The sequence below is a fragment of the Rhagoletis pomonella genome, unplaced genomic scaffold, assembly GCF_013731165.1.
Source record: "Rhagoletis pomonella isolate Grant_MI unplaced genomic scaffold, Rhpom_1.0 Rhpom_scaffold_00002, whole genome shotgun sequence".
NCBI lineage: Eukaryota > Metazoa > Arthropoda > Insecta > Diptera > Tephritidae > Rhagoletis > Rhagoletis pomonella.
The window spans coordinates 72445805-72470262 of NW_023458556.1; the positions used below are offsets into that span (position 1 = coordinate 72445805).

The following is a 24458-nucleotide window of genomic DNA, read 5'->3' on the forward strand; positions in this document are numbered from 1 at the left end:
TGTGCGGATGGCATCCGTCCGATGCAGCAACAAACAAGATTTCCGACAAAAAAAATTCCTCCTGAACCCTGCATAACCTTTGAAACCCGCCGATATCCATACATGTGTGGACAAAGCATGATTCAATAATAAAAGGTTTGCTCAGAAGTTTTCTCGCCCTCCTGACAAAATCGGGCCTTAGTGCGTGCAACCCTTTGTAAAAGCCAAAACAGATGGCAGCGTTGATCCGGATTAACTCGCGACTTAATCCGGATCAACTGCAGTTAATTCTTCCCGAGTTGATCCGGATCAACGCTGCCGTCTGTTTATATTTTAAGGGAGTTAAGGGAGTGTCAAAACTCGAATGTCACTAATGAGCAAACCTTTAATTATTGCCTGATGTGGACAAAGTATCTCCCAGACGGGTTAAAAAGAAAATTCAAATAAAACACCAGTATTCGATTTTATTAATTTTTATTAAAACATATTTTCTTATCCGACACCTAAAACAAAAGAAAATTCCGAATTAAAAGATACGTATATAATATCGTGAATGCTAACATAATTTATATGATTCAGACAATCCTAGCCATCATTAGCGAACTTCTGGTGGAAACCGCAAAAGGAAAAGCTATAGATTTTCATCATATAGTTTGTCAGACGTGGCAATGCAATATATTTGGAAAATGCTGCCAAATTGATATACATATTTCAGAAAGAAGTTGCATGAGCGGTTTTTTTTTTACTTCAAAGGCGAAAATTTTCTGGGAGCTTTTTGGCTGTTCACACAGTGAATGAATTTCTGGTAATCTTTCTCGATAATAAAATGCAACCGTGAGCCGCTTTACCGTTCGTTTGTTGTTCCTCTTGTTTATAATTAACTTTATTTCCTATTTGAATATTATTTTCTTATTTATAACTAAACAATTAAAAACATATCTTTTTTTAATTGTGCGTTATCACTGAATCCATCGTATTAAGATTTTCCTAAAATCCACGAAAATGCAATCACTGAATCCGAAAAGCTACTTTGGATGCATATGTTCGTAGCGATTCGGATTCAATGATCGCATTTTCGTAGATTACACGAAAATCGGACTAAGATGGATTCAGCGGTAGCCCAGAATATGACACTTAATTTAATAAATGGTGTGATCGATTGCCCGACCCTCAGGTCAATTTCAATGTTCCTCAAAGGATTATTGGCAATCCTATGCCTTTTAATGGAGGAAATTGTAAAACGAAGTATGCCAGAAACGCTCTTATTTCAAGAATGAATTCAATACAATCTCGAATTCTATCGAACATGCTTTTTCCCTTTCAAAAAGTTTATTTATTTTGTCTTTGATCTCGAAACTGTAGAGTGCTTAATGTTTTACACGTATCGTTTGTGTACCTAATTTCTGTATCTAGTCTGTAAGGAACGTCTGTGTCATATGACTGAAATAAATTACAATTACAATTACTCGCGATCACCGTCACACGGCAGCACTCTATTAGTTTAACAGAACTTGCAGCATAAATAAAAATTGCTACTGCAGCACGAGCAAGCTGAAATATCATCGCTTGGCGTGCAATAACCTCGTATACACAAAATGCAATACCACGTATGCCACAGTCCGAAAATTTAAAAAAAGTGCAAATAAACTTATTTTTTTCTAAACTTTTGAATGGTTTTCTAACTGAACTTATTAAATAGGAGCTTTTACTAAAATTATTGACTATCAAATTTCTGAAGTAGGCAAGCACTGGGACAGGGTCTACGTAACCGGAACAACCCAGATTTATATCTGGCCAAGGACTGTCACTCCAGCAGCACTCCCCAAAATGTCTTTGGAGAATTTGTATGCTGCTACACCAACTGGGTGCCGAAAATAATTTGTTTTCGCTCTCATACGTGGTATTGCATTTGGCATATACGAGGTATTGCGCGCCAAGCGACGATATATTCCCGAATCGATTTGCGCTCTTTCAGTTGCACTCACGCCATACAACTTTAATTTCTGAAAGTGGTTTCCGAAAAGTGGCAGAACGGTCTTTCTGGCTGTTCACATGGAAATAAAAACTCCCTATTATGAATTCGTACGATACACTATAAACGCTTGCATTCTGTTATTATCAAATACTACGTTTATGCGGCGGAATTCACGAATTCTTCATTTCATAAATTCAAAAATTGTTCCGTTTATGCATAACTCGCGAATACATGCAATGAAGTGTTTTGAAAAAGTTTTTTGAATTTGCAAATGGCGTTGACACCAGGAAATGGTCCATGTTATATTTAAATTTGTTTTAGTGCATTTGAACTTCTTTACTATTACAACAAATCCACGTAACTTTTCCAGTGGCATAAGTCATGGTTATGCCACTACAAGCTTTTGATCTAAAAACTTCATAACCCTAGTAAGCAGCTGTTTGCTTGTTAAACGTGGCCTTGCCAGACTTCCACTTCCCGATTTCATGAAATGGTGCCCCAATTCATGGCTAATTTTCGTGTATAGTTGATATTCATGATATTGTGTTTATGCTGCCAATTTTAGCCCATATTCATGAAATGATTTCGTGAATTTGCCTACGCAAAAACGTAGTTTATTATTAAGATTGGCTGCATAAACACCATTTATACACCAAAGTTAACCATGAACTCGTCACCATTTCATGAAATCGAGTAGTGCACGTCCGGCAACGCCACGTTTCACAAACAGTCCATCGCCTGGGTAAAAGATTGTCGTATGTTAATTTCGGTAGGTTGTGGGAAATCGCGATTGAAGTTTGGAATACAATTTCTCAAAAACGCGAAGATAGATTTTCTCCAAAGTCTCTGAAAATGTTACTAGTTCACAAAATTCTTAAGTTATTTAATTTTTAATGTTTATTGTTAATTAGTTTTGAGTTTATGAAGGATTTTCCTTAGTAAAATTTTGTCGTAAGCGTCATTTGTCCACAAATTGGCAGCCACTTTGTATGAAATACGACAAAATGTGATCAAAATTTCTACCAAATTAAGGACACTTTTTACTCAATATCTCGGAAACTATAGGAGATATTCAAAAATGGAGAACGCCATTTTTAAGATATTGATTAGTTAAAATGACTGCATCACTAACTAAATTTTTAATAAATTATCGAAAAGTTGTCAATATCTCGGAAACTAAAGGAGATATCTAAACAGATAACACCAATCGGAATACTGCGCTTACGACAATCTTTTACCTAGGCGACGAGCTGTTTACTAGGGTTATGATGGTTTTAATTAAAAAACATGAGTGGCATAACCAGGATTTAAAACACTGGAAAAGTTATTTGGAATCGTTCCAATATAAAATAAATTCAAATATAATAAATTGAAAATATATTATAACCAATTTAAATATAATATGGTTTATTGCTTGGTACCAACGGCTTTTGCAAATTAAAAAGGAGACCAAAAAAGTCACAACCCTACTGTTTAGTTTCTCACCAGTGCGTTCACTTCAAAGCACTTTACTTCATGAATTCGCGAACTATGCATAAAAGGCACCATTTTTGTATTCATGATATGAAGAATTCATGAATTCTGTCGCATAAACGTAGTATATTACGAATCGATGTTGTCGTATGAAATCCGATAGTTACTGAGCTGATTTGTGCTGGTTCACAATAGCTCTGATCCAGTACTCCATGAACTTACAGGTTTTTACACGAACTTGCAGGAAAGACAGGAAAAATGATCCCGTACTCCAAAATCCTGCAAATGAGAGCGATTTTTGGAGTTGTGTAGAGAATGAAGTTGCAAGATTTTACCCGAACTTTTTCTTCTGGTAAAATCGTGAAAAGTGTCAAGCGATCACTGGTTGACGTTTTTTCAGGAAAAATGCTTTTTTTGTACCCCTACTTTTTGTTGTTACTCACTTTTTACTCTCACTTCAGAGAGTAATTTTGCTGTTTGACATTTTTACAGGATTTTACACGAAAAGTATTGGATCAGAGCTAATAAAAAGTGGAGAAAACCACAGCCATTTACAATACATCTGTCAGGCGCATGAAAATAACAATACGAGAACTGATTTCATACGATACGATTGCAAGCGTTTATCCTCTACCGTATGAAAATTCATAATAGGGGGGAAGGAAAAATTATTTCTCATTTTGACAGCGGATTGCGTTTAAGTTGGAAATATTGCCACGTTTAACACACTGGTAAGAGTGTAACGAATTTGGTTGCAAAAATACACACCTTGGTTACGTCAGCTTTCTAGGTCTTGCGGCTGGAAACGCATACGGGTCCAAACCCTTGGATGTAGGACTGGATGTTCGAATTTCTTTTTACCGCATCAGAAACACAATTATCTAGGAGTAGAAACTATTATTAATTAGGGGTTTTCACCTTTAAATGTGAATTAAATTTATGCTAAATATCAGTCGTCCTAACCGTCATTAGAAAACTTCCGGTGGAAACCGCAAAAGGAAATGCTACATATTCTCATCATATACGTAAATTAAAATCTTTAAAATTATATTTTATCAATTACCTCCAATATTCATATCGTGCGTAATGCCCACCAGGTGTTTTATCTGCTTTCTATAAAACAGCAACAGGTTAAATTTTGGAAAACCATACGTGTCAAAGCCATTAGATATATCACTGGATGTTTACATTCTTTTTGATCGCAAAACAAACCATGTTATCTGCGAAAAGAAAAAAATTATGAAGTATGGTTCACCTTTAAATTTAAAGTGCATTTAAACTAAGTATCAGACGTCCTAACCGTCATTAGAAAACTTCCGGTGGAAACCGCAAAAGGAAATGCTACGTATTCTCATCATATAAATTAACAGGCCTATTATGGATTCGAAGGGGAATGCTATTATCAATTACGACGTCATCACGAAATTCTTCCGCAAATTTCGAAAATCGTGAGATTGGCATTATTAATTCCGAGTGAAACGCAATTTTGACAGTTTTTCGTGAAAATATTTTACGAACCCTTTTGTTTATGGGAAGAAAAAATAAAATAAGGTTGCGTTCAGAAATGCATCAAGCCAGAGCATCAGTATCTTTTATTTCTAAACTATAATTGATAGAAATGTCAAATATGCGCAACCACGGTTATAAGCCGAATTGGAACTATGTCGCGTAAATAAGACATTTCCATCAATTATAGTTTAGAAATAAAAGATACTGATGCTCTGGCTTGATGCATTCTGAACGCACCCTAACTAAGACCAACCAAATCATATAAAAAACAAAAAGCCAAATAAGAAATCAAGTGCATATTTTACACTGAAGGAAATAAAAATGTAAGAAAGGTTGATTAATGGTAGTTGTGCACAAATTAAAATATATTTCCAACAGATCAAGGCCATCCACAAAACGAATCTTTTGCTAGATCTCAAGCAGGAATTTTTGAAGAAATGCGCCTGCATAAAAGGGTAGAGTTAAACCGATATGAAATTGATAGAATATTTGAATTGTCCTGAAGGAAATAAGATATATTTATTCATTTATGTATACATGAAAATTAATTACGTTTAAGTTGATATTTTCCTTTACTAATGCAACATTGAAATGAATTTAAATTTAAACGAGTTGTTTATAAAACTAGAAAAGATTTTCGCGCAAGTTCTGCAATTCACTTCCGAGTGAATTTCCACCCCTGCCAATTTGAATTCAACCCAGCAAACTAGGTTTGATATACATTTGAGAATGATTTGAAATCAAAGCCTTTATCAAATGTCAAAAAATGATTTGATATTGATTTGAAAATTACAGCTTCCTCAATAAAAAGGGGAGTTTGATCTCCATTTGAGAATATGGTTAACTCTCAAATCAATTTCAAAGGTTATTTATCAAATGTACTTCAAATGTGGAAATAAAATTTATAATAGGAAATGTATATTTCATATTTATTTTTCTTCGCGATGTACATATGTATGTACATAACAAAAGAAACAATTAAGATAAAGTAATTTATAATAAATTCGTCTTGAAGGGCTGCAGCTTTTTCAATCCGCGAAAACATCAAATCCACTATTTGTGGGCTTTCTCTTTGAAATTATTTCTATTCATTGTTTTTTTTTCAATTGATCTTAATTTTATTCTTACAATTTTTGATTTAACTGCGCATTTTTATAACGTTTGATACTTGACATCTTTCTTCAAATCAAGCTCAAATGAATTTCAAATGTAAAATTTAAACCTCGTTTTCAATTTGAGAATCATTTGAGAAAAACATTTGATACATTTTTCCTCAAACGTTTGAAACTTTGTTTGCTTGGTAAGTGCGTGTTAATAGTTTATAGTCGCTCATCCTTCTACAAACAGTTGTAGAAAGATGAGCGATAATCGAATGATTCGTTTATCTACTACTAGTCGACACTCGCAATAGGGGAGTGCATTTTTTTTCAACAACTGATGCCCTATCGTCAAAACTGAAAGGTTGGCGAACACCCCGGAAATTCTTCCGATATATTTTTAAACACCTTTGCCTTTTTTCTACGATTAACGCTTATGTCGCAATGGAAACCACTATTACTATTTAAATACTTAATTGTAAACTTTGCCGGAGGAAAAATCTTAAGTTTCTGTCAATTGCTACCTACAAAATAAGCAAATTTCAGCTGATTTCCATTTAAACAATTTTTAAACAGATTCGAACTTAGTGCGCATATTTGAAAACACTAACTACAAAAACGTCGGAATTGCGAATAGCATTTTTCCCGAATTAGTGACGTGAGATCCGTTCACGACGGGAGTTCGTTCGTAATACAGAATAGGACTGTAAAACAGTGAAAATTAGATTCTACCGATTACCTTCAATATTCATGTTTGCGTAATGCCCTCCAGATATTTTATCAGCATTCTATAATACAGAAATAGGTTAAATTTTGGAAATAATACCCATTTTTACTTTCAATAAAAATGCCATCAGGCCTGTTGAGCTTGAAATGTTGTATAATCGTCAAAAATGCTTCAGAAGCACAATTTCATCACAGAACAGATATGAAATTTATTTAAATATAGAAATACTTACTATTTTGCCTGGTACGGTCAGACGGTACCCTTTCACTTAAGTCAGCATGATGAAACCTTCAATACCATAAGATATCTTGTTATATTTCTAATTCCAATCGTACAATAATTATAGAAAAGTTTTAATATCTCAGGAGAATAAAGTGTCTATCAAGATTTACATCAGAACAGGTCTGTGTAAGCTTCATCACAAAATATGGGCATTTAGGCAAATATTAGTAGTAGCAAACTTACCGATATCATTTCCAGTCTCAATTTTCTCTCAGACTATGTACAAATATGTATGTATGTACGTAGTTGGACATTCTATACAGCCATATACTTTCAAGGGACCTCATTATGATTGCAGCTGCACGGATTTTTGTTTCCTAAAAGCATCAAAATGATGGTTACACATTACATTATCAATGCAAAAAAAAATAAAAAAAATAACAAGTTCTACATTTTCTTCAGCTTTGCCGATTAATCTTCTGTCGAGTATTTAGTATCAAAGTCCAGTGAAAAATACATTGGAGTAAGAGATAAAACACCAGACTCAGTCTCGTCATCTGGTATCATCACTAAAAATGTACATTCTTCATATCATCGACGCAAAGCCTTGTTCGGAAACGTACCTATATATTTAAATTTTGGCGATGCCAAAAAGAACCAAACCCTTACTTCGCTTATACACAACAGCTTTTTTAAAATTGAAGTTTTCCTAAATATAGGCTCTGCATTGATGACGATATGTATTTTAATTAAATTGTTTATATGATAATTACCATTTATATAACTCACTGCGCTTCCACAAATAGACATTAAAAAAAGACATGTGCACGCGTTGAAGACCACCAAGTGAAAGACGGATGCCGCGACATGTTCTAAACAGGATATCTTGGTTGGAACAAACGAGTGAAAAATAACGAGTAGAGATTGCAGTCTTTCATCGAGTAATTACCATACCACTATTGACAATGGTCCTCCAGGCCCCAGATTATACATGGACAACTTTATGCAGCGTTTTTGCTGCATTTAAAATGCAACATTTAGCACTTTCGAACATATGTTTTCGAAGAGCGTTCATGCTATCGCATTTAGCAAATGTACATTTACGGGAGTTCGAAATCGTATGCTTTTGACAAACAGCCGTGTTCCAGTCGCTTATTCAGATCCGTATCTATTACGATCAATTCTCACGCAGAAGATAATGTGCAAAAAACCCTACTGAAAAGGAAAAAATACATTTTAAACCAAAATTCAATACAAAAACTTGAATTGCTTTAACCATAACCGAACATTTGTTTGTGTATATATTCATTTGTCGTTGCTGTCAATTAAAATTTCCTCACTTAAATAGGAAACAAAACAAACAGATTTGATCACAAATTGATCCAGATTTCTATCAGCATCACATCGATGTTGAATTGGCGTAAATTTTCTTTATCCAAATAATGTAAAATAATAAATGAAATCTCGATCGGCGATCACTGAAACGCAGCTAGCCACTGTATACGCGAAAAAGCAATGTTGCCACTTTTTCTCATTAAACCATGTTCGAATCGTGGAAATTTTGGAAGATCACAGGGTTGCTTTTAGCATTTAGATTCTTAATGCAAAAATGGAGTTGCATTTAGGTGACGAATTTTGTATGGATAAATGTACATTTAGAGTAGCATTTAGAGCTAAATGCGCAAAATGTGCTTTTACGCGTAAGCAAAAACAGCCCATTAGTTTCATATTCTAAGCTTTATTATCCGCATCTGGCAGTCTATTCGATCTAATAAGGCGATGCCAGATAAAGCTTTTGCTTCGCGTTGCGTAACAGATCCGCTTTGGCAGATAACGTGAAATGTTTGAAAATGCACAAAGCATTTCACACAGATTGTTTCAGCTGCAGCGCGAAGCGAAAAGATGGCCAACTCCCATCTTTTTGCGCGCGTTGACAATCAGCCGGTTTAATATTTATTTTTGTTAATTAGATAGATACATACATAACTCGAAAATACGACTCTGCGTTCAACCAAAGAAAACGAATTCAAAATTTCAGTTGAGCGTGGAAAAGGCACTAATTTGTTAACGCGTACTTGCATGCTAATTTTGTTATTAATGAAACTAAAACTCAACTAAATTCTAAGCATCATACATATATTGTAAGGCAATATTTATCGCTCAACGAGCTAGTGAAATAAAATTCATATAGCCACGAAGGCTAGTTAAAACAAAGGATTTATTTCGATATTTCGCTCGTTTTTCCGACATTAAAGTTTACCAAATTGCTTTCTCGTATAAGCATTGAAAAGCCGGTTAAATTTATTTTATTGCAATATATTCAGAAAGGCAGCCATACTTTAGCTTGACACTGTTCTTTTGGAATACCACTCGTCGCTTCGGTAGCATCTTTTCATCAGAATCGTAGTCAGCGTCACTGCTTCAGTAGCAGCAACAACGACAACAGTCGTCGCATCAGCAGCGCGGTCAGTTTCATCAGCCAATTTCACCATTCGCCACAATCGTAGGCAACGTCGCTGCTTCAGTAGCAGCAAAGAACGTAAATCTATGGTTGGTGTTATGCAGAAATTTTGTTTGGCAAACTGCGTGCAATTGTTGTTGCAGCAAACTCGGAGAGAGCGAGTTTGGCGACTCTCACAGCAAACTAATTTTGTTTGGTCAAACTGCAGCAAATTCGGTGTTGTCATATACACAAATTTTAAATTGTGCACGTTATGTATATGAAAACCATAATGAACGTGCAACCCTGTGCCAAACTCGACATAACCACTTCCGAGCAAGCTAAGCAGCCGCCATTTAATTTGGCAAACAAAAGTTTGTCTGCATAACACCGACCTATAAGAACAGACAACACGTTATAATTGTAACGAGTGGGAACATCAGGAGCGTGCTTTCTCTTTTGCCCAAATACGTTTTGTGATTGGATGAAAAGAGAAGGCACGCTCCACAGGCACACTCGTCGTTTGAGTAGCATCATTTCATCACAATCGAAGGTATTATTCGCTGCCTTAGTAGCAGCAGTCAGGTAGACTTCGTTTGCAGGCAAATTTTCGAGAATACATAATTTTCTTTTGCCAATAAGACCTGTTGCAGAAAGAGTGGTCGTTTCGCCTTTTGAAGATAACTGCCGAAATGCATACTAGAAATCAGACAAAGAAGAACGTAGAAAATGCAGAGAATGCGGAACGAAATAATGTAGAAGATATAGGTGAAGAAACTTCAGATAAACACAACACTGGTAGAAGGAAACACAATGGAAACAGAGACAGAAGGTTCTTCGAATGAGCAAATGTCAGCGTTATTGACAATCATACATTTGTTGAAAGAAGTAGTCAGTGAGCTGAGTCGTGATAATAAGCAAATTCGTAGTGAACTTAAAATGTGCAATAACAACAACGCTGTTCGTGCGTTAAATGAGCCTGTTCAAGGAAATGACGTCGCCGTCACAACTGCCACTGGTACAGCAAATACACAGTAAATGCATATGCAGCCGAAAACTACACAACACCGACATCAGTTTCAAATCGATATGTCATGCGAGATTTTAATGAATCACAGCCGCATCGAGTTGCACAGTATCCAGGTACATCTACGCAATTTCATCAGCAGAGTACCAAATCACCACCACAGTTTTTTCCACAGCCGCCCAATAACATACAGAGAGGTATAATTTCATACGTCGACAGTTCAGTTGTGAAGTTATATCCATTGCCCAATTTCGACGGTAACCCGGAGGATTGGCCTTTGTTTAGAGCATGCTACTATGACACAACGAGAGACCTTGGATACAACGATCGCCAAAATTTAATGAGATTACATAAAGCGTTGCAAGGAAACGCAAAACGTGTCGTTTCATCATTACTAGTTTTCCTAGACAATGTGTCACAAGTGATTGAGGAATTGCAATTTAATTTTGGGCGCCCAGAATTGCTAGTTCGAGTGGAGATGCACAAGATTCAACAGTTTCCTCTAATAGTCGAGAGCCGTGTTGATAAAATTGTTGACTTTTCAAACCTAGTACGGAACATTGTCGCCTTTTTGAGATCGGCGAATTGTGAGTATATTTGCTCAACCCGATGTTGTTAGGGGAATTAGTCCTTGAGTTACCGGCTTAAAAGCAATTTGAGTGGACTCGATGCGCAGCAGGGATGTTAGGGCATCCAACTATAGAAACATTTTCAAATTGGTTGAGTGATCTCGCCAAGGTTGTTAGCATTATGACGTCAGTATTTTCGTTGTCGCAGCGTGCCAGTCAGCCACCATCGTGAACAAACCTTGTGCGTTCAGTCATACAGCCATCGTCAGGTCGTCCATTTACAAGTGCAACACGAAAAGTTTTGCATAGCAATGAGTCTGACCCTAGACAACAAAAACAATTATTTTGCGTTAAGTGTAAACAAAGTCGCAGGTTAATGGTATGTCCCGAATTTAAAGCCCTGTCTCCACAGGAGAACACTGATGTCGTGATAACCATGTCACAAAATATATTTCCAATGGAGACCGCCTATTTCTCATGGGCTGCAATATATGTCAGCGCTTATTGCTGGACATCTATTGCAGGCAATTTGGTAGTTTGACAGCTATATTTTCATTTGAAAGAAAGCGTGCTGGTGGTAACATCGATGAAATTTTGATATTAAATCAAAATAAAAATCTGTTCCCTATTGGATTATTTATGATTACGTTTTAGGAAATTAATCAGCATGTTTTTTTAAAGATTTAAATGGTTTTAAACACCGAAATTGAGAGAATGTTGTCTGGTGGCGTCATGCGGCAAATGCTTATTTCAAGACATCAAAGTGCCCACACACAAAAACTTGCAATCATATTGCTCGTCAAAATGACAGTTGTTAGGCCATCGGTGTTTGCCTGAGGAGTTCTGCGGTAAGGCACTTAGGGCCGGTTACTCAATGTCTGGTTAACACTAATCTGCGGTCAAACATCGTTATCGACGTTACCGACTCCCTGTTATATGCATGGAGTCGAAGACGTCGGTAACGATGTTTAACCGCAGATTAGTGTTAACCAGACATTGAGTAACCGGCGCTAAGTGTGCATAATAGATGGAAACTCGTAAAGGCAAATCGTGTGTGTTTTGGTTGCCCTCAACGAGGTCATGGTTTAAGTGAATGTCAATCTAGGCGTGAATGTGGACTTGATGAGTGCAAGCGCATGAACCATTCCCTTCTGCATCAACCACCAAATTCGACTAAGCCTTCGTCAACCGCACAGTCGGCTACATCGCCACCTAGTATCAACAATGAACATTTGCTGAATTGCCGCGATAGCCAGAGAGAGTGTTTGTTGAAAATATTGTCCGTAGTATTGAATGGACCTCGAACAAGCATTACGATTTATGCAATGCTCGACGAAGGGTCATCGATAACACTCCTCGAGGAAAGTATTGCGGACGAGCTCGGCATCAAAGGCCGTAGTACTTCACTCACCTTACAGTGGTACAATGCAAAACAAATGAGTGAACAATCCCGTATACTGAATTTACAAATAAGTGGAGTTGATCATAAGACGTCATTCCAGTTGAAGAACGTACATACATACGATAAAACATTTAGATTTACCAAAGCAATCTTTTGACCGAAATAATTATAGACATTTAAGCAATTTACCGATAGCCAGTTATTCCGCAATTAAACCGTCGTTATTGCTTGGACTAGACAACAGCTAATTGAGTGCCACCAAATAAATGGTTTGCTCTGATCCAAATTAACCTATCGCCGTCACTACCAAGTTAGGTTGGGTTGCCTATAGCCCTACGCACAACACAGGTGGTTCTACATCTAAAATTCTTCACATACGAAATCAGTTAACAACACAACAGTTACATCAACTATATCGCAGAAATAAATAAGTATGTTGAAAGGGGTTATGCACAATTGCTTTCCGCTGAAGAGTCATCACAAGAAGGTCCGTCATCATGGTATTTGCCACATTTCGGTGTTGTAAACCCTCATAAGCTTGCGAAGCTGCGCGTAGTATTCGACGCAGCAGCATCCGTCTCAAATATTTCTAATTCTGTACTGATGAAGGGCCTAGAACGTGCATAATCGTTGATGGCGATTATGGCAAAGTTTCGCCAACGTCCAATTGCAATCGCCGGGAACATACAAGACATGTTCTCTCAAGTAAAAATACGCGCAGAAGACAGACAGTCACAACGTTTTTTGTGGAGGCATGGAGACCAGTTACAACCAATCCAGGTGTATGTGATGCCATCCATGATTTCTGGTGCAGCCTGCTCTCCGTGTTGCGCCGAATACATTAAGAATTTAATTGCGAACCGATTCAAAGAAGAAATGCCGCGAGGCTTTAAAGCCATAGTCGAAAACACCTACGTGGATGATCCGTAGCCAGTTACGATAGCAGCCAAGAATCCAGTGAAGTTGTCAACGAAGCCATCACTATAAATGCGGCTGCGGGATTTCATTTGAGAAATTTCGTCTCTAACTGCAAGCAACTACATAGCCAGTTGAATCGTGGGACACCTACGACACCTGACATTATCAACATGGAGCGACAGCCGAAAACCGATAAAGTGTTAGGGATGTACTGGAATTCCAGTGATGATGTTTTGGAATTCCATTTTAAATTTCACAAAATACCACGAGACGTATTAGACTGTAAGCGTTTACCAACTAAGCGAGTATTGCTGGGGCTTGCCATGGCCATTTATGATCCGGTCGGTCTACTTGCCAATGTCACCATTGCAGTCAAGTTAATACTGCAAGAAACCTGGAAACAGCAAATACTGGGATGATCCTTTACCTACAAATCTGCGGTCACAGTGGCTTGTATGGTGGCAAGCATTTCATAATGTTAGAAATTTTTCCGTACCAAGGAGTTTTTCTCCAAGTTTTTCTATCGCAGATGAGTGGCAACTACATATCTTTGTCGACGCGAGCGAAGCCGCATATGCCGCAGTTTCTTACCTGCGTATGAAGAAAGCAACCAATATTTCCCTCGCCTTCCTGGTAGCTTAGTCCAGATGTGCCCCTAAGCGATCAACAACTATACCACGCTTGGAACTGCAAGCTGCAGTTTTGGGCAGTCGCCTTCGAATTTCGGTGGAGCAGTGTCTAGACCGAAGTGTGCACCATGTGGCGTTTTGGTGTGATTCCAAAACGGTCTTGCTTTAGATCCGTTCCACGAAGAGAGATTTTAAGCAATTCGTCGCCAGCCGGATCTCAGAGATCTTCTCAAGCACCGAGCCAAGCCAATGGCGTTGGGTTCCGTCAGCAGCGAATGTGGCAGATGAAGCTACAAAGGTAAATTTAACACCAGCATGGTCGTCAAATTCGCGATGGATAACAGGTCCATATTTTCTACGCGGCAATGAAGATTCATGGCCCGCAGAACCGCAACACTTACACCCCGAGCTTCTCGATGAAGAAGAATGTAAAAAGATAGCTGTTCTTGTAGTAAGATTCGTCGATGTCATGAACATTTCCAAATGTTCGAAATATACGAAGCTGCTTCGAATATGTGCATGGATTTTACGCTTCATTAACAATGTTAAATCCAAAATGCGTCGTCAAGGTGAGCTTATGCCCGATGAATTGAAGTTCGCCGAGAATTATTTATGCCGTCAAGTACATAATGAAGTCTACAAAGCAGAAATCGATTTGCTACGAGATAAAAAATGCCTGCCGAAAACTCACCATTTGTTTCAGCTAACACCAAAGCTAGATGCATTCGGAGTCCTCCGCATAAATGGTCGAATCGATGCCGCTTATTGCCTGCCAGATTCAGCGCGTCGCCCTTTATTCATTCCACGTGACCATCGTTTAGCTCTACTGACCATGGATCATTTTCACTGGAAAGTTCATCACCAAAACAGCCACCTTACTATAAATGAAATGCGGCAGCGATTCTGGATACCACGAGCTCATTCTCTGTTCTCTACAGTAAAGAAGAAATGTCCAGTATGCATCCCCCAAAACTCCAAGCCAGCTGTACCGCTTATGGGTCAACTACCACCTGACCGTTTAACACCACACGTGCGCCCATTCTCATACACTGGCGTGGATTATTGTGGCCCATTCTTCGTAACCGTGGGTGGCCGACGAGAAAAAAGATGGATAGCATTATTTACATGTTTGAAGACTAGAGCCATTTATCTTGAGGTAGCCGTAGACTTGTCCGCAGATGCGTTTATAATTTGTTTAAGAAACTTCCTCAATCGTCGCGGTGCTCCCGTTCGCATCAGAAGTGATAATGGCACTAATTTTATCGGAGCTCAACGAGAAATGAAAGGAGACCAACGAATTTTCGACTTCGATCAAATTCAAAGAGAAGTTTCTAAAGATGACTTCGAGTGGAATTTCAATTGTCCAGCTAATCCATCCGCAGGCGGATGTTGGGAACGCCTGGTACAATGTGTAAAACGAATATTACATCGAGTCTTAAAAGATGAAGCGGCACGCATGGAAACTTTCCACAGAGTTTTGATAGAGGCTGAAAACATCATCAATAGTCGCCCTTTAACTGATATACCTCTATTGTCCGACAGCGAAGAACCGTTGACACCCAACCACTTTTTGTTGGGGTGCGTAAAGTCAACTCAAACACCAGGTGATGGCGAATCGAATATTTGTTTGCGGAAGCAGTGGAGAATCAGCCAAAATCTAAAAGATCGTTTTTGGAAACGGTGGATAGACGAATATTTGCCACAATTGTTAGTGCGTCCAAAATGGAAAGAGGACGTGAATCCCTTAAAGCCAGATCAACTGGTCATTGTGTGTGACTCGAATTTGCCGCGAAGCTAATGGCAGACGGGTCGCATAGTTGAAGTAAATTATGCCAAAGATGGGCAAGTTAGAAGCGCCTACGTACGTACAAGCAACGAAGTCATCAGTAGCTCGTTTCTGTAAAAATTCTCTACCAAGGCGAATTGAGATATGAGTTCGCCGCCCTGTTCTCTACTGCTAATGAGTAGTAGAGAATGACGTATATTCTCTACTAGTAGAGAAATAATCGGTAGAGAAAAGTTACAGAAACGAGCTACAGACGTCCATCCTCAAAGCTAGCCGCTTTGGATTTTGTGAATCCCAACAAGGATTTACTGGGGCGTGGAATGTTAATTAGACCTTAAATGTTCGAAAATGAAGCATAGATACATACATAACTCGAAAATACGACTCTGCGTTCAACCGAAAAAAAATGAATTCAAAAATTCAGTTGAGCGTGGAAAAGGCACCAATTTGGTAACGCGCACTTGCATGCGCATTTTGTCATTAGTAAAACTAGAACTCAACTAAATTCTAAGCATCATACATATATTGTAAGGCAATACTTATCGCCCAACGAGCTAGTGAAATAAACATTCATATAGCCACGAAGGCTAGTTAAAATAAGTGTTTTATTTCGATATTTCGCTAGTTTTTCCGACAATTTTGTTTCGTCCAAAGCATAAAATTTAATTACATAGCTGATATTTTTAAAGCCAGGAACCAAAAATACAAGATCACGCCAGCAAGCCAGTAGCCCGTTATAATCGCATTTAGGAAAAAAGTTGGGTGATTTTCACATTAGCCGTTTGTTTACATTTGTTCGCTGCTTAAGACTGGTTTTCACCATGATAAAAAAAATTACAAGGTAAATTCCAAGGTGTATTAAACAAGGTGGTGTTGGGGCGACAGCTGAGTTTTTCGCCGTGGGGGCCATTACGTCACAATAATGTGTTTGTTGTAACTCATACCAATGACAGTATGTACATCAGCGTATAATTTGTTAGTGTAATTTTTTACTTATATACGGCCAACACCACCTTGTTAAATACGCCTTGGCCATGATTTTTTTCTAACGTTTGCCAACATTTTAAAATCATATAAAATTGAAAATAAAAAAATTAAATTGTTCACAATTGTTGTTGTTTGAGATTGAGAATGAGAATGTGTGTGTGAGTTTGAGTTTTGATTTTAAAATTATATTGTTGGCAAACGCTAGACTGCCTCTCAATGGTTTTACCTTGTTATGTTTTTATCATGGTTTTCACTATGTCATATTTTGACACAACTTTATCTCCTTTATCCATACTTTTTCCGATGAAATTATGGGCCAAAAAATTACAGATAGACGATTTCGCAGCGCATGTACACGACTAAAGACCTATCCTGATCAAAATGAATCGATAAACCGCATTTTGATCCCATTTGACAATTGGGGTCTTCACAGTTCGTTCCAAATTAGACGTCTACATTTTGAGACATCTTTAGCATCAAACTGTGAGCACCCCTTTCTAGCAGTCGTCGCAAAATCGTCTCAAAACTTTGCTGGTGTTGCCAGACATTTCTTCCTTGCGTGCATTTTTTATATGTCGCCTTTCGATTTTGTTTCTGAAAAATTGTAGTTATTTAACTTAATTACCAATTCGTAATATTTGTTATTTCTTTTCCTTGATTTGTTTTTTTTCATCAGAAATTGCGCTCAAATTAAATGCAAATACAGAAAACGTGCCCAATAAATAAAAAAAATGTGATTAGTATTGCCATAATGCAACCCTGCTGCGAGGTTGCAAAATGTAGACGCGTAAAAAACATACCTTTGAGTGTGACAAAATGTAGACGGCGTCGTTTTCCAATTTTGTATGGGAAATAACAACACCACAGATTTTACGGTTAGAAAACGTCTTAAAATGTAGACGTCTACATTTTGAGACACTATTTGGAACGAACTTTGAACACCCCAAATATGTTTTCTCTGATTTGACTGAATTTGACATAGTGAAAACCAGGCTTAACAATTTAGTGGCGGCTTTTTTCTAAAATTTTCTTCATTTTCGCTTGTGACAACGTGTGTACACATAAGGTAAAGAATAATTTAACACAAAGACATGATTTATAGAAGAATTTGTATAATAAAAATTATTATTCATGCGTTCAACAATTACGCGGAAATGAAAAGAAAATGAAGGAAAAGTATTTTGGTTTTGTTTTTGTGTAGCAAAACTGTAATCAAAAGATGTAAGAAATGTCAACGAAAACACTAACAGCCGGTGTGAACAGCCTTCAGCCCACAATCCCAAAACTCGTTTTCAAAGTGTTTTCGTTGTCGGTCAGAACATGGTATAATACATGAATACTTTTCCATTGGAACAATTTTAGGTTCTCTCCTGTACGCAGCGCGGGATCCCGCGGGTGCCCAAAATAGCCCAGAAATCATTCCCATACTCAACAAAATGGGTAATAGAGAGCGAAAATTGGAACGTATTGGATCGTAAGTTTCTTCTTCTTCCTGCCCGAAACAGCCCGGACTTTTTCTCCGGGTAAAAATGGATAAAGTGTCAAATTGCATATCAGCTGTTTTGTGTTTACATGCTGCCTGCATCAACTTGGTGATTTTAAGCAATAGTGAATGCATTTTCAATCTTTATATACTTAAAATCAAATTTGTGAAACAAAAATTCCATTTCCAAGTGTTTGCATTTAAGTGACAAAAACAAAAACAACGCGAATCAGCTGTTTCTCAAATTCTGGGCACGAAATACGGTTTTTTGCGTTCCCGTACTTCTGGATTATGTTCCATTTTTGAGAGCAAAATTTTCGCTTATTCTATAATAACGGTCCGGATTGTTAAGCAGTGTTTGCATTGTTCAACCTTGCGTTCAACATTTGCGTTCAACTCAACGCAGGGTTGCACGAAAAAAAAGTTGAATGCCTATATGTTGGCTGGCGACCAACTTTGTTGAAAGCAATTAGTTGAAAGGCCATTCACCCAAAAGTTGGATGCAAAGTTGAACAATGCACCTTTTTATGGCGAATATTTTGATATTTTTTCATATTTTTTATATTTTTAGCCATTGAACTTTTTTTCGTGCAACCCTGCGCTGAGTTGAACGCAAAGTTGAATAATGCAAACACACTTTTAGGGAAAGAACCTTTTGACAACTAATACGTCCCTACAAGAATTGAGTGATGGAAACTAACACATTCTCATTTATCTTACTAACACATTTGCAAATTTTGCGTTGGTTAAAAAGAGACCATTAAATAAGACCATAAGTTGAAAGAAGATAAAAAATCACATGTATACATTGGCGCATATTCATAGTCATATTTAGTACTCAACTAAGTCGAAACTATTCCAAGTCACAACTAAAGATATTCATAGTCGCCTTAGTTTCGACTTTTTTGGCTAAGTACCAACTTAAAATTAAGTTTCGGCTGCAGCTGCAACTAAAGAGCGAAATACACCACACAAGCGGCTTGTCAAACATTCTTCAAACCTACTTTTCCCATTTCGCCATACACCATGCAAACATGACTCGTTCAAGCAAAGAATTTTAGTTTTCTTCCAGTTCGCAATGCTAAATATTTTGGTTTTCTTTCATTTTCCTCTCTTACGTCCTTACTCGGTGAAAATTTCGTTGCGAATGAGGCGATTTTGCTATACACAACGCAAGCGGTTTGATCAAACATCAACATGGCGGCCAGAAAATCAAAAAATTTTGATTTTTGCTCAAATTTCCCTCAAGCGGTTTGTCAAACCTTCAAACACCCCCATACACAGCACAAATGGCTTGAAGCAAAGGGAAATTTCGCTTGGTTTGTCAAGCCGCTTGTGTTGTGTATTTCGCTCTTAAGTCGTAACTAGGAAGAAGTATTTTATCAAATTAAGGGAAAACAGACGAAATATGTAAAAATTAAGTTGGTAGAGGGTGAATTTGATAATATTGAATAATCTCAAATTAAAATTTACAAAGATCGATCCATTTTAATCGGAAGATGAAATTAAATGCGTATTACAATTCGAATAAAGCTACATCACAATTTTATAATTGGAATAATTTAGATAAATTCTCAAATAATAAGTCAGTTTCACGCTAGTTCTTTTAAAGTAAATTTGTGCATAACATTTAGATATCTACTATTTGTATGTTTTACAGCATGCTTTCGATAAACATCGACTTCACATCACTGCGGTTGTTCTGGCTATTTCACCCAATTAACAAGAAAATGATACCTTATTCTTTTGCATAATCATGGAATGAAAATAAAAATTGCATAAACGGATGATCAAACTTGACATTATTTAATAAAAATGTATTTTTTCCAAAATATCGTAAAGAAAAATCGATACATTTTCACACTTGCTTTGCTATATCGTAAACTAAGTCGAAACTACTTAGTAGAAGTCTGAAATGCGACTATGAATAGAGGTAAATTTTAAGTTGGTACTTAAATTTAAGTTGCAACTTTGTTAGTTTCGACTTAGATGCTGGACTATGAATACGCGCCATTGTTTTCATCATTTTTTGCACATTGGCCTTAAAAACGTTATGGGAGTGTTTGATGGACATTTCCATCACCAGTGGGTATCACATGATCAATCAAATGACTATCACTGTTCTTGCATGGTGAAATGAACTGAAGGAGGTAAGCAAGCATCGACCACTTTCTGCAGGAAAACATGCGCTGCGACAAGATATCATTTTTTCGGCACCTGCAATACAAACACAAAAATTCTAAATAGTTAATTAATAAGACCTATTCTTTTGAACACATTTCAAGAGTGGTTGTATATTTTTTGTTAACGTAGTGCTTAATTTGCTATATTCAAAGATAGCTTGAGAAATTGGTGAATCGAGAAGAAAACACGTTTTCTCACTGCAAATTCACAACTGTCAACTCATTGTTCTTCGCCATATTCTTTGTTTACCCGTTGCCACAATTGTCATTCTGCGGGAATGCGCAATCTTGTATTCTATCGTTCTTGCTGTTCTTGTAGGGGTATATCTTCATTGTCATGACAGTATTGTCCGGTGTTAACCCTAACCCGACTGTTAAGAAAGATACGGCAGCACCCTAACTGCGATGTGCCACCCTGTGACAGCAAATGATAGGTTTTCTTGAGTATGTTTTTGACAATACGTTTTCTTTCCTTTCTGCCTTTACTTCTTACAAGGAGCGTGAGAAATTCTACATTATTTAATAAAATCCAGATAGATCCCTGAAAATACTAAAGTAAGTACTATTGTAATATCTGTAAAGCACTTGTAACTAATGGATAAATATAAACACCAGTTATTTCAAACATCTCAATACATAAACGAGCGTTTTGGAAATTTGGGCGTGGGATCGCTGGCTTCAGCAACAACTTTGAAATAATTTAACATTTCCCAATTTGCAAAATGCCCGATGCTGGAATGTCAGAAGGTCATAGCTGTAAGAGTTGCTCAAAGGCAGACAATTCGCAAATGGTTTGCTGTGATGTATGCGATCAATGGTATCACTTTCGATGTGCTGGCGTTACGGCCTCCATCGAAAACGTGGACTGGCGCTGTTCAGATTGCTCTACATCTTCACGCAGTACGACGACTGGGGCGGAAAAACAAAAGGCTGGCGCTGGTGTTGCCCTCCCTAACCAGGCGACTGAAGGCAAGCAGGGTCGGCAAATTACGGTCAGCCATGAGGAAGGCGCTGCCTGCGCACTCACGCCACAAGAGGCGACCCATCCATCACCTACAGCCGCAACCGGACAAGGTGGTACGTCGAGTCGGAGTAGTCCTGGAGTAAATCGGCAAGAGCCCGACGGCTCCGTGCAGAAGCATCACTAATCGAAGAAGAGGAGCGGATCCTGCGTCAAAGGGAAGCTCTACTTGATCGGCGTAAAAAGCTTCTGCAACAAGTAGAAACCGAAGACGAATGTTCAGACCTAGATGAAGGTTTGGACACTATCGCAGTTCAAAAGTGGTTGAATGGCACTGGGCACACCTTGCCCACCTCAGGGCCACCGAATAAAGGTGAAGACATCCGGCACCGTGACCATGGCGGTATTTCTGCTACTCCTCTGCGGCCAAATGAGTCAGCAGCTGACAACAATATGCAAAACCAAATCACTTCGTTGCAAGAGAAGTTCTCTACCCTTGAACAGCAGGTGCAGACACATGCCGGGCCCGCAGTCGGTATGACTTGGCTACCGAAATTGGTACCCGAGCGTGTGCCAGCGCCAACAGAGTCTCAACCACAACTGGCAGGGCAGACTTTGTCACGGCCACCCGATCAACGCTGCCTAACCAAAAATCAAATTGCTGCGCGCAATGGTGTTTGTAAAGAGCTGCCTAAGTTCAACGGGAAACCTGAAGAATGGCCCCTGTTTCTGGCCACATATCAACAGACCACCGAACTATGTGGATTTTCGGAGGGTGAAAACTTATTGCGCTTACGTCAGGCGTTAGAAGGAGCGGCACGGAACGCAGTAAGAAACTTGCTCTTACACGCGTCCTGCGTCCCACAAATACTCGACACACTACGAATGAAATTCGGACGTCCCGAACTTATTATTGCCGTGCTCCTGGCACGAATTCGAGAAATACCAGCAGTAAAAGAAAACCGCCTTGAGGCTCTCGTAGATTTGGCCTTGGAGGTGCAAAACATCTGCGCAACAATGAAAGCTTCAAACATGGTCTGCCACCTTAACAATCCCGAGTTGGAACAAGAGTTGGTTGGCAAGCTGCCAGGATTGCTCGCCGCCTTTTGGGGCATGCACAAATTGCAGTTGACTTCCTCAAATCTCGAAAGTTTCGGTGAATGGCTATTTCAGTTTGCTCAAGGGGCGAATAGCATTCTCGTGCCAAGCGTCGCCCCCAGAACTTCTACCAAACGAGGATATTTAAATGCACACGCAAATAATGTCGGAACTGGGAAAAGGGTCGCATGTATTGTTTGTCACGGCGAGTGTAGTTCGGTTGGAAGCTGTCATCAGTTTAGAAGCGCGGACAGGGCTGCGCGGTGGCAATTGGTGCGCGCGCATACGTTATGTCGTCGCTGTTTAAAGGCGCATAATAAGTTCAACTGCCAGTCTACTGCCACCTGCGGTATAGACGGTTGCTCTTCAATCCACCATCAATTACTGCACAAATATCCTCATGATGTGGTTAGCCCACCACTTGCTAACCTAATGTTAAACGCGCATAGCAGTGACGCCGATTCGATCCTATTTCGGGTGTTGCCAGTAAAACTCCATGGGAATAATATCAAACTTCAAACTTACGCTTTCTTCGATGATGGATCTTCACTTACGCTAATGGATGCCGAGCTACAAGAGAGGCTGAATCTGAAGGGCACTTCGCAACCTTTATGCCTGAAATGGACTGCAAACACCCATCGCTATGAAGAGGACTCCCAAGTGCTCGAGTTGGGAATTTCCGGTGCCAATGCAAAAAGGCGCTTCGTTTTGAAGGATGTGCGCACTGTGAAAGGGCTCGAACTGCCGTTGCAGACGCTCGATGTTAAAGGGCTTCAAGCTAGATTTTCGCATCTTAGAGGCCTACCGTTGTCCTCCTATGAAGATGCCATACCCAAGCTACTAATAGGCCTGAACAACAGCCGACTAGGCCTAAGTCTACGTTCCCGCGAGGGCTCACACAACGAGCCGGTAGCGGAAAAGACACGCCTAGGATGGACACTGAAAGGAGTTCTTGTTAAGCAGCCTCAACCCGCTGCCTATCATGCGTTCCACAGCTGCGACTGCGACGCCGCTGCCAACGCTGAGTTGCTAAAGGCTGTCGAAGAGTACGTCTGCCTTGATAATGTCGACATTAAATGTAAATCGGCCAGTCTGATGTCGAAAGATGACCAACAAGCTGTCGAACAACTTAAGGCGACGACAAAGCGCATCCAAGGCCGTTTCGAGACCGGCCTGCTCTGGAGACACTCTGACATCACACTTCCTGATAGCCTCCCGACTGCCTTGCGGAGAGCTCAATGCTTACAAGCGAAACTAAAGCGATATCCGGAGCTCGCCGAGATCTTGTCGTCTAAGATCGCAGCTTATGTAACCAAAGGATACGCCAAACCTTTGCCAGTTGAGTCGCTACTGGACAAAGGGTGCTGGTATCTGCCGATTTTTCCCGTGTATAACCCACACAAACCAGGAAAGGTCCGCCTCGTGTGGGATGCGGCCGCAAAAACCAAGGGCATATCTCTCAATTCTATGCTTTTAAAAGGACCCGATCAGTTAACGTGCCTGGTGTCCGTCTTGTGGAGATTCCGTCAGCGAGCGATAGCGGTGAGTGGCGACATAGAGGAGATGTATCATCAGGTCCGAATCCGATCCGAGGACCAAAACTATCAGCGCTTTGTTTGGCTCGAGCCAGGAGATAGCAAACCTTCAGTATTCGTAATGTCCGTCATGACTTTCGGGGCCACCTGTTCACCCAGTAGTGCGCAATACGTAAAGAACCTAAATGCGAACGAATTCCACAGTCGTTATCCGAGAGCCGTCGAAAGCATCGTTAAAAACCACTACGTTGACGATATGCTCGACAGTGTAGATACGGTAGAGGAGGCTATTCAGCTTGTTAGCAACGTCAGTTTCATTCATAGCAAAGGTGGATTTCACATCAGAAACTGGCGATCAAACTCCGAGGAAGTACTTAACGCACTGCAAGTTAACGCTATTGACTCCGAAAGAAGCCTCGACACCCCTCAAGAAGTACCAGTTGAAAAGGTTTTGGGCC

At 39.0% G+C, this 24458-nt stretch overlaps 2 protein-coding genes and 1 long non-coding RNA gene across 4 annotated transcripts; 2 read left to right on the top strand and 1 right to left on the bottom strand.

The window, feature by feature from the left end:
* Positions 1-441: 441 nt before the first annotated feature.
* On the bottom strand, positions 442-7857 carry LOC118734037. 2 transcript variants are annotated; one of them, XR_004992321.1, is made up of 8 exons: positions 7606-7620; positions 7434-7551; positions 7226-7359; positions 6993-7048; positions 6773-6821; positions 4491-4647; positions 4196-4308; positions 442-482 (listed from the first exon to the last, which is right to left on the bottom strand). It is a non-coding gene; the product is annotated as an uncharacterized LOC118734037 (long non-coding RNA). The 2 variants fall into 2 exon arrangements; XR_004992320.1 differs by lacking the exons at positions 7434-7551; positions 7606-7620 and adding an exon at positions 7756-7857 and having other exon boundaries at positions 450-482.
* A 2073-nt stretch (positions 7858-9930) lies between these two features.
* On the top strand, positions 9931-11475 carry LOC118734718. The gene is made up of 2 exons (XM_036464422.1): positions 9931-10565; positions 10625-11475. Exons 1-2 carry the CDS (start codon positions 10461-10463, stop codon positions 11066-11068), a joined length of 549 nt encoding a protein of 182 aa, XP_036320315.1. The 5' UTR covers positions 9931-10460; the 3' UTR covers positions 11069-11475.
* A 3048-nt stretch (positions 11476-14523) lies between these two features.
* Positions 14524-15765, top strand: LOC118754707. Its single transcript, XM_036489598.1, has one exon. It carries the CDS (start codon positions 14524-14526, stop codon positions 15763-15765), a length of 1242 nt encoding a protein of 413 aa, XP_036345491.1.
* Positions 15766-24458: the final 8693 nt, after the last annotated feature.

Coding starts and splice junctions, on each gene's coding strand:
- LOC118734718 (XM_036464422.1), top strand. CDS start 10,461: ATGCATATGCAGCCGAAAACTACACAACACCGACATCAGTTTCAAATC. Junction 10,566..10,624: donor TCGAGTTGCACAGTATCCAG/GTACATCTACGC, acceptor TTTTTTCCACAG/CCGCCCAATAACATACAGAG.
- LOC118754707 (XM_036489598.1), top strand. CDS start 14,524: ATGCGTCGTCAAGGTGAGCTTATGCCCGATGAATTGAAGTTCGCCGAG.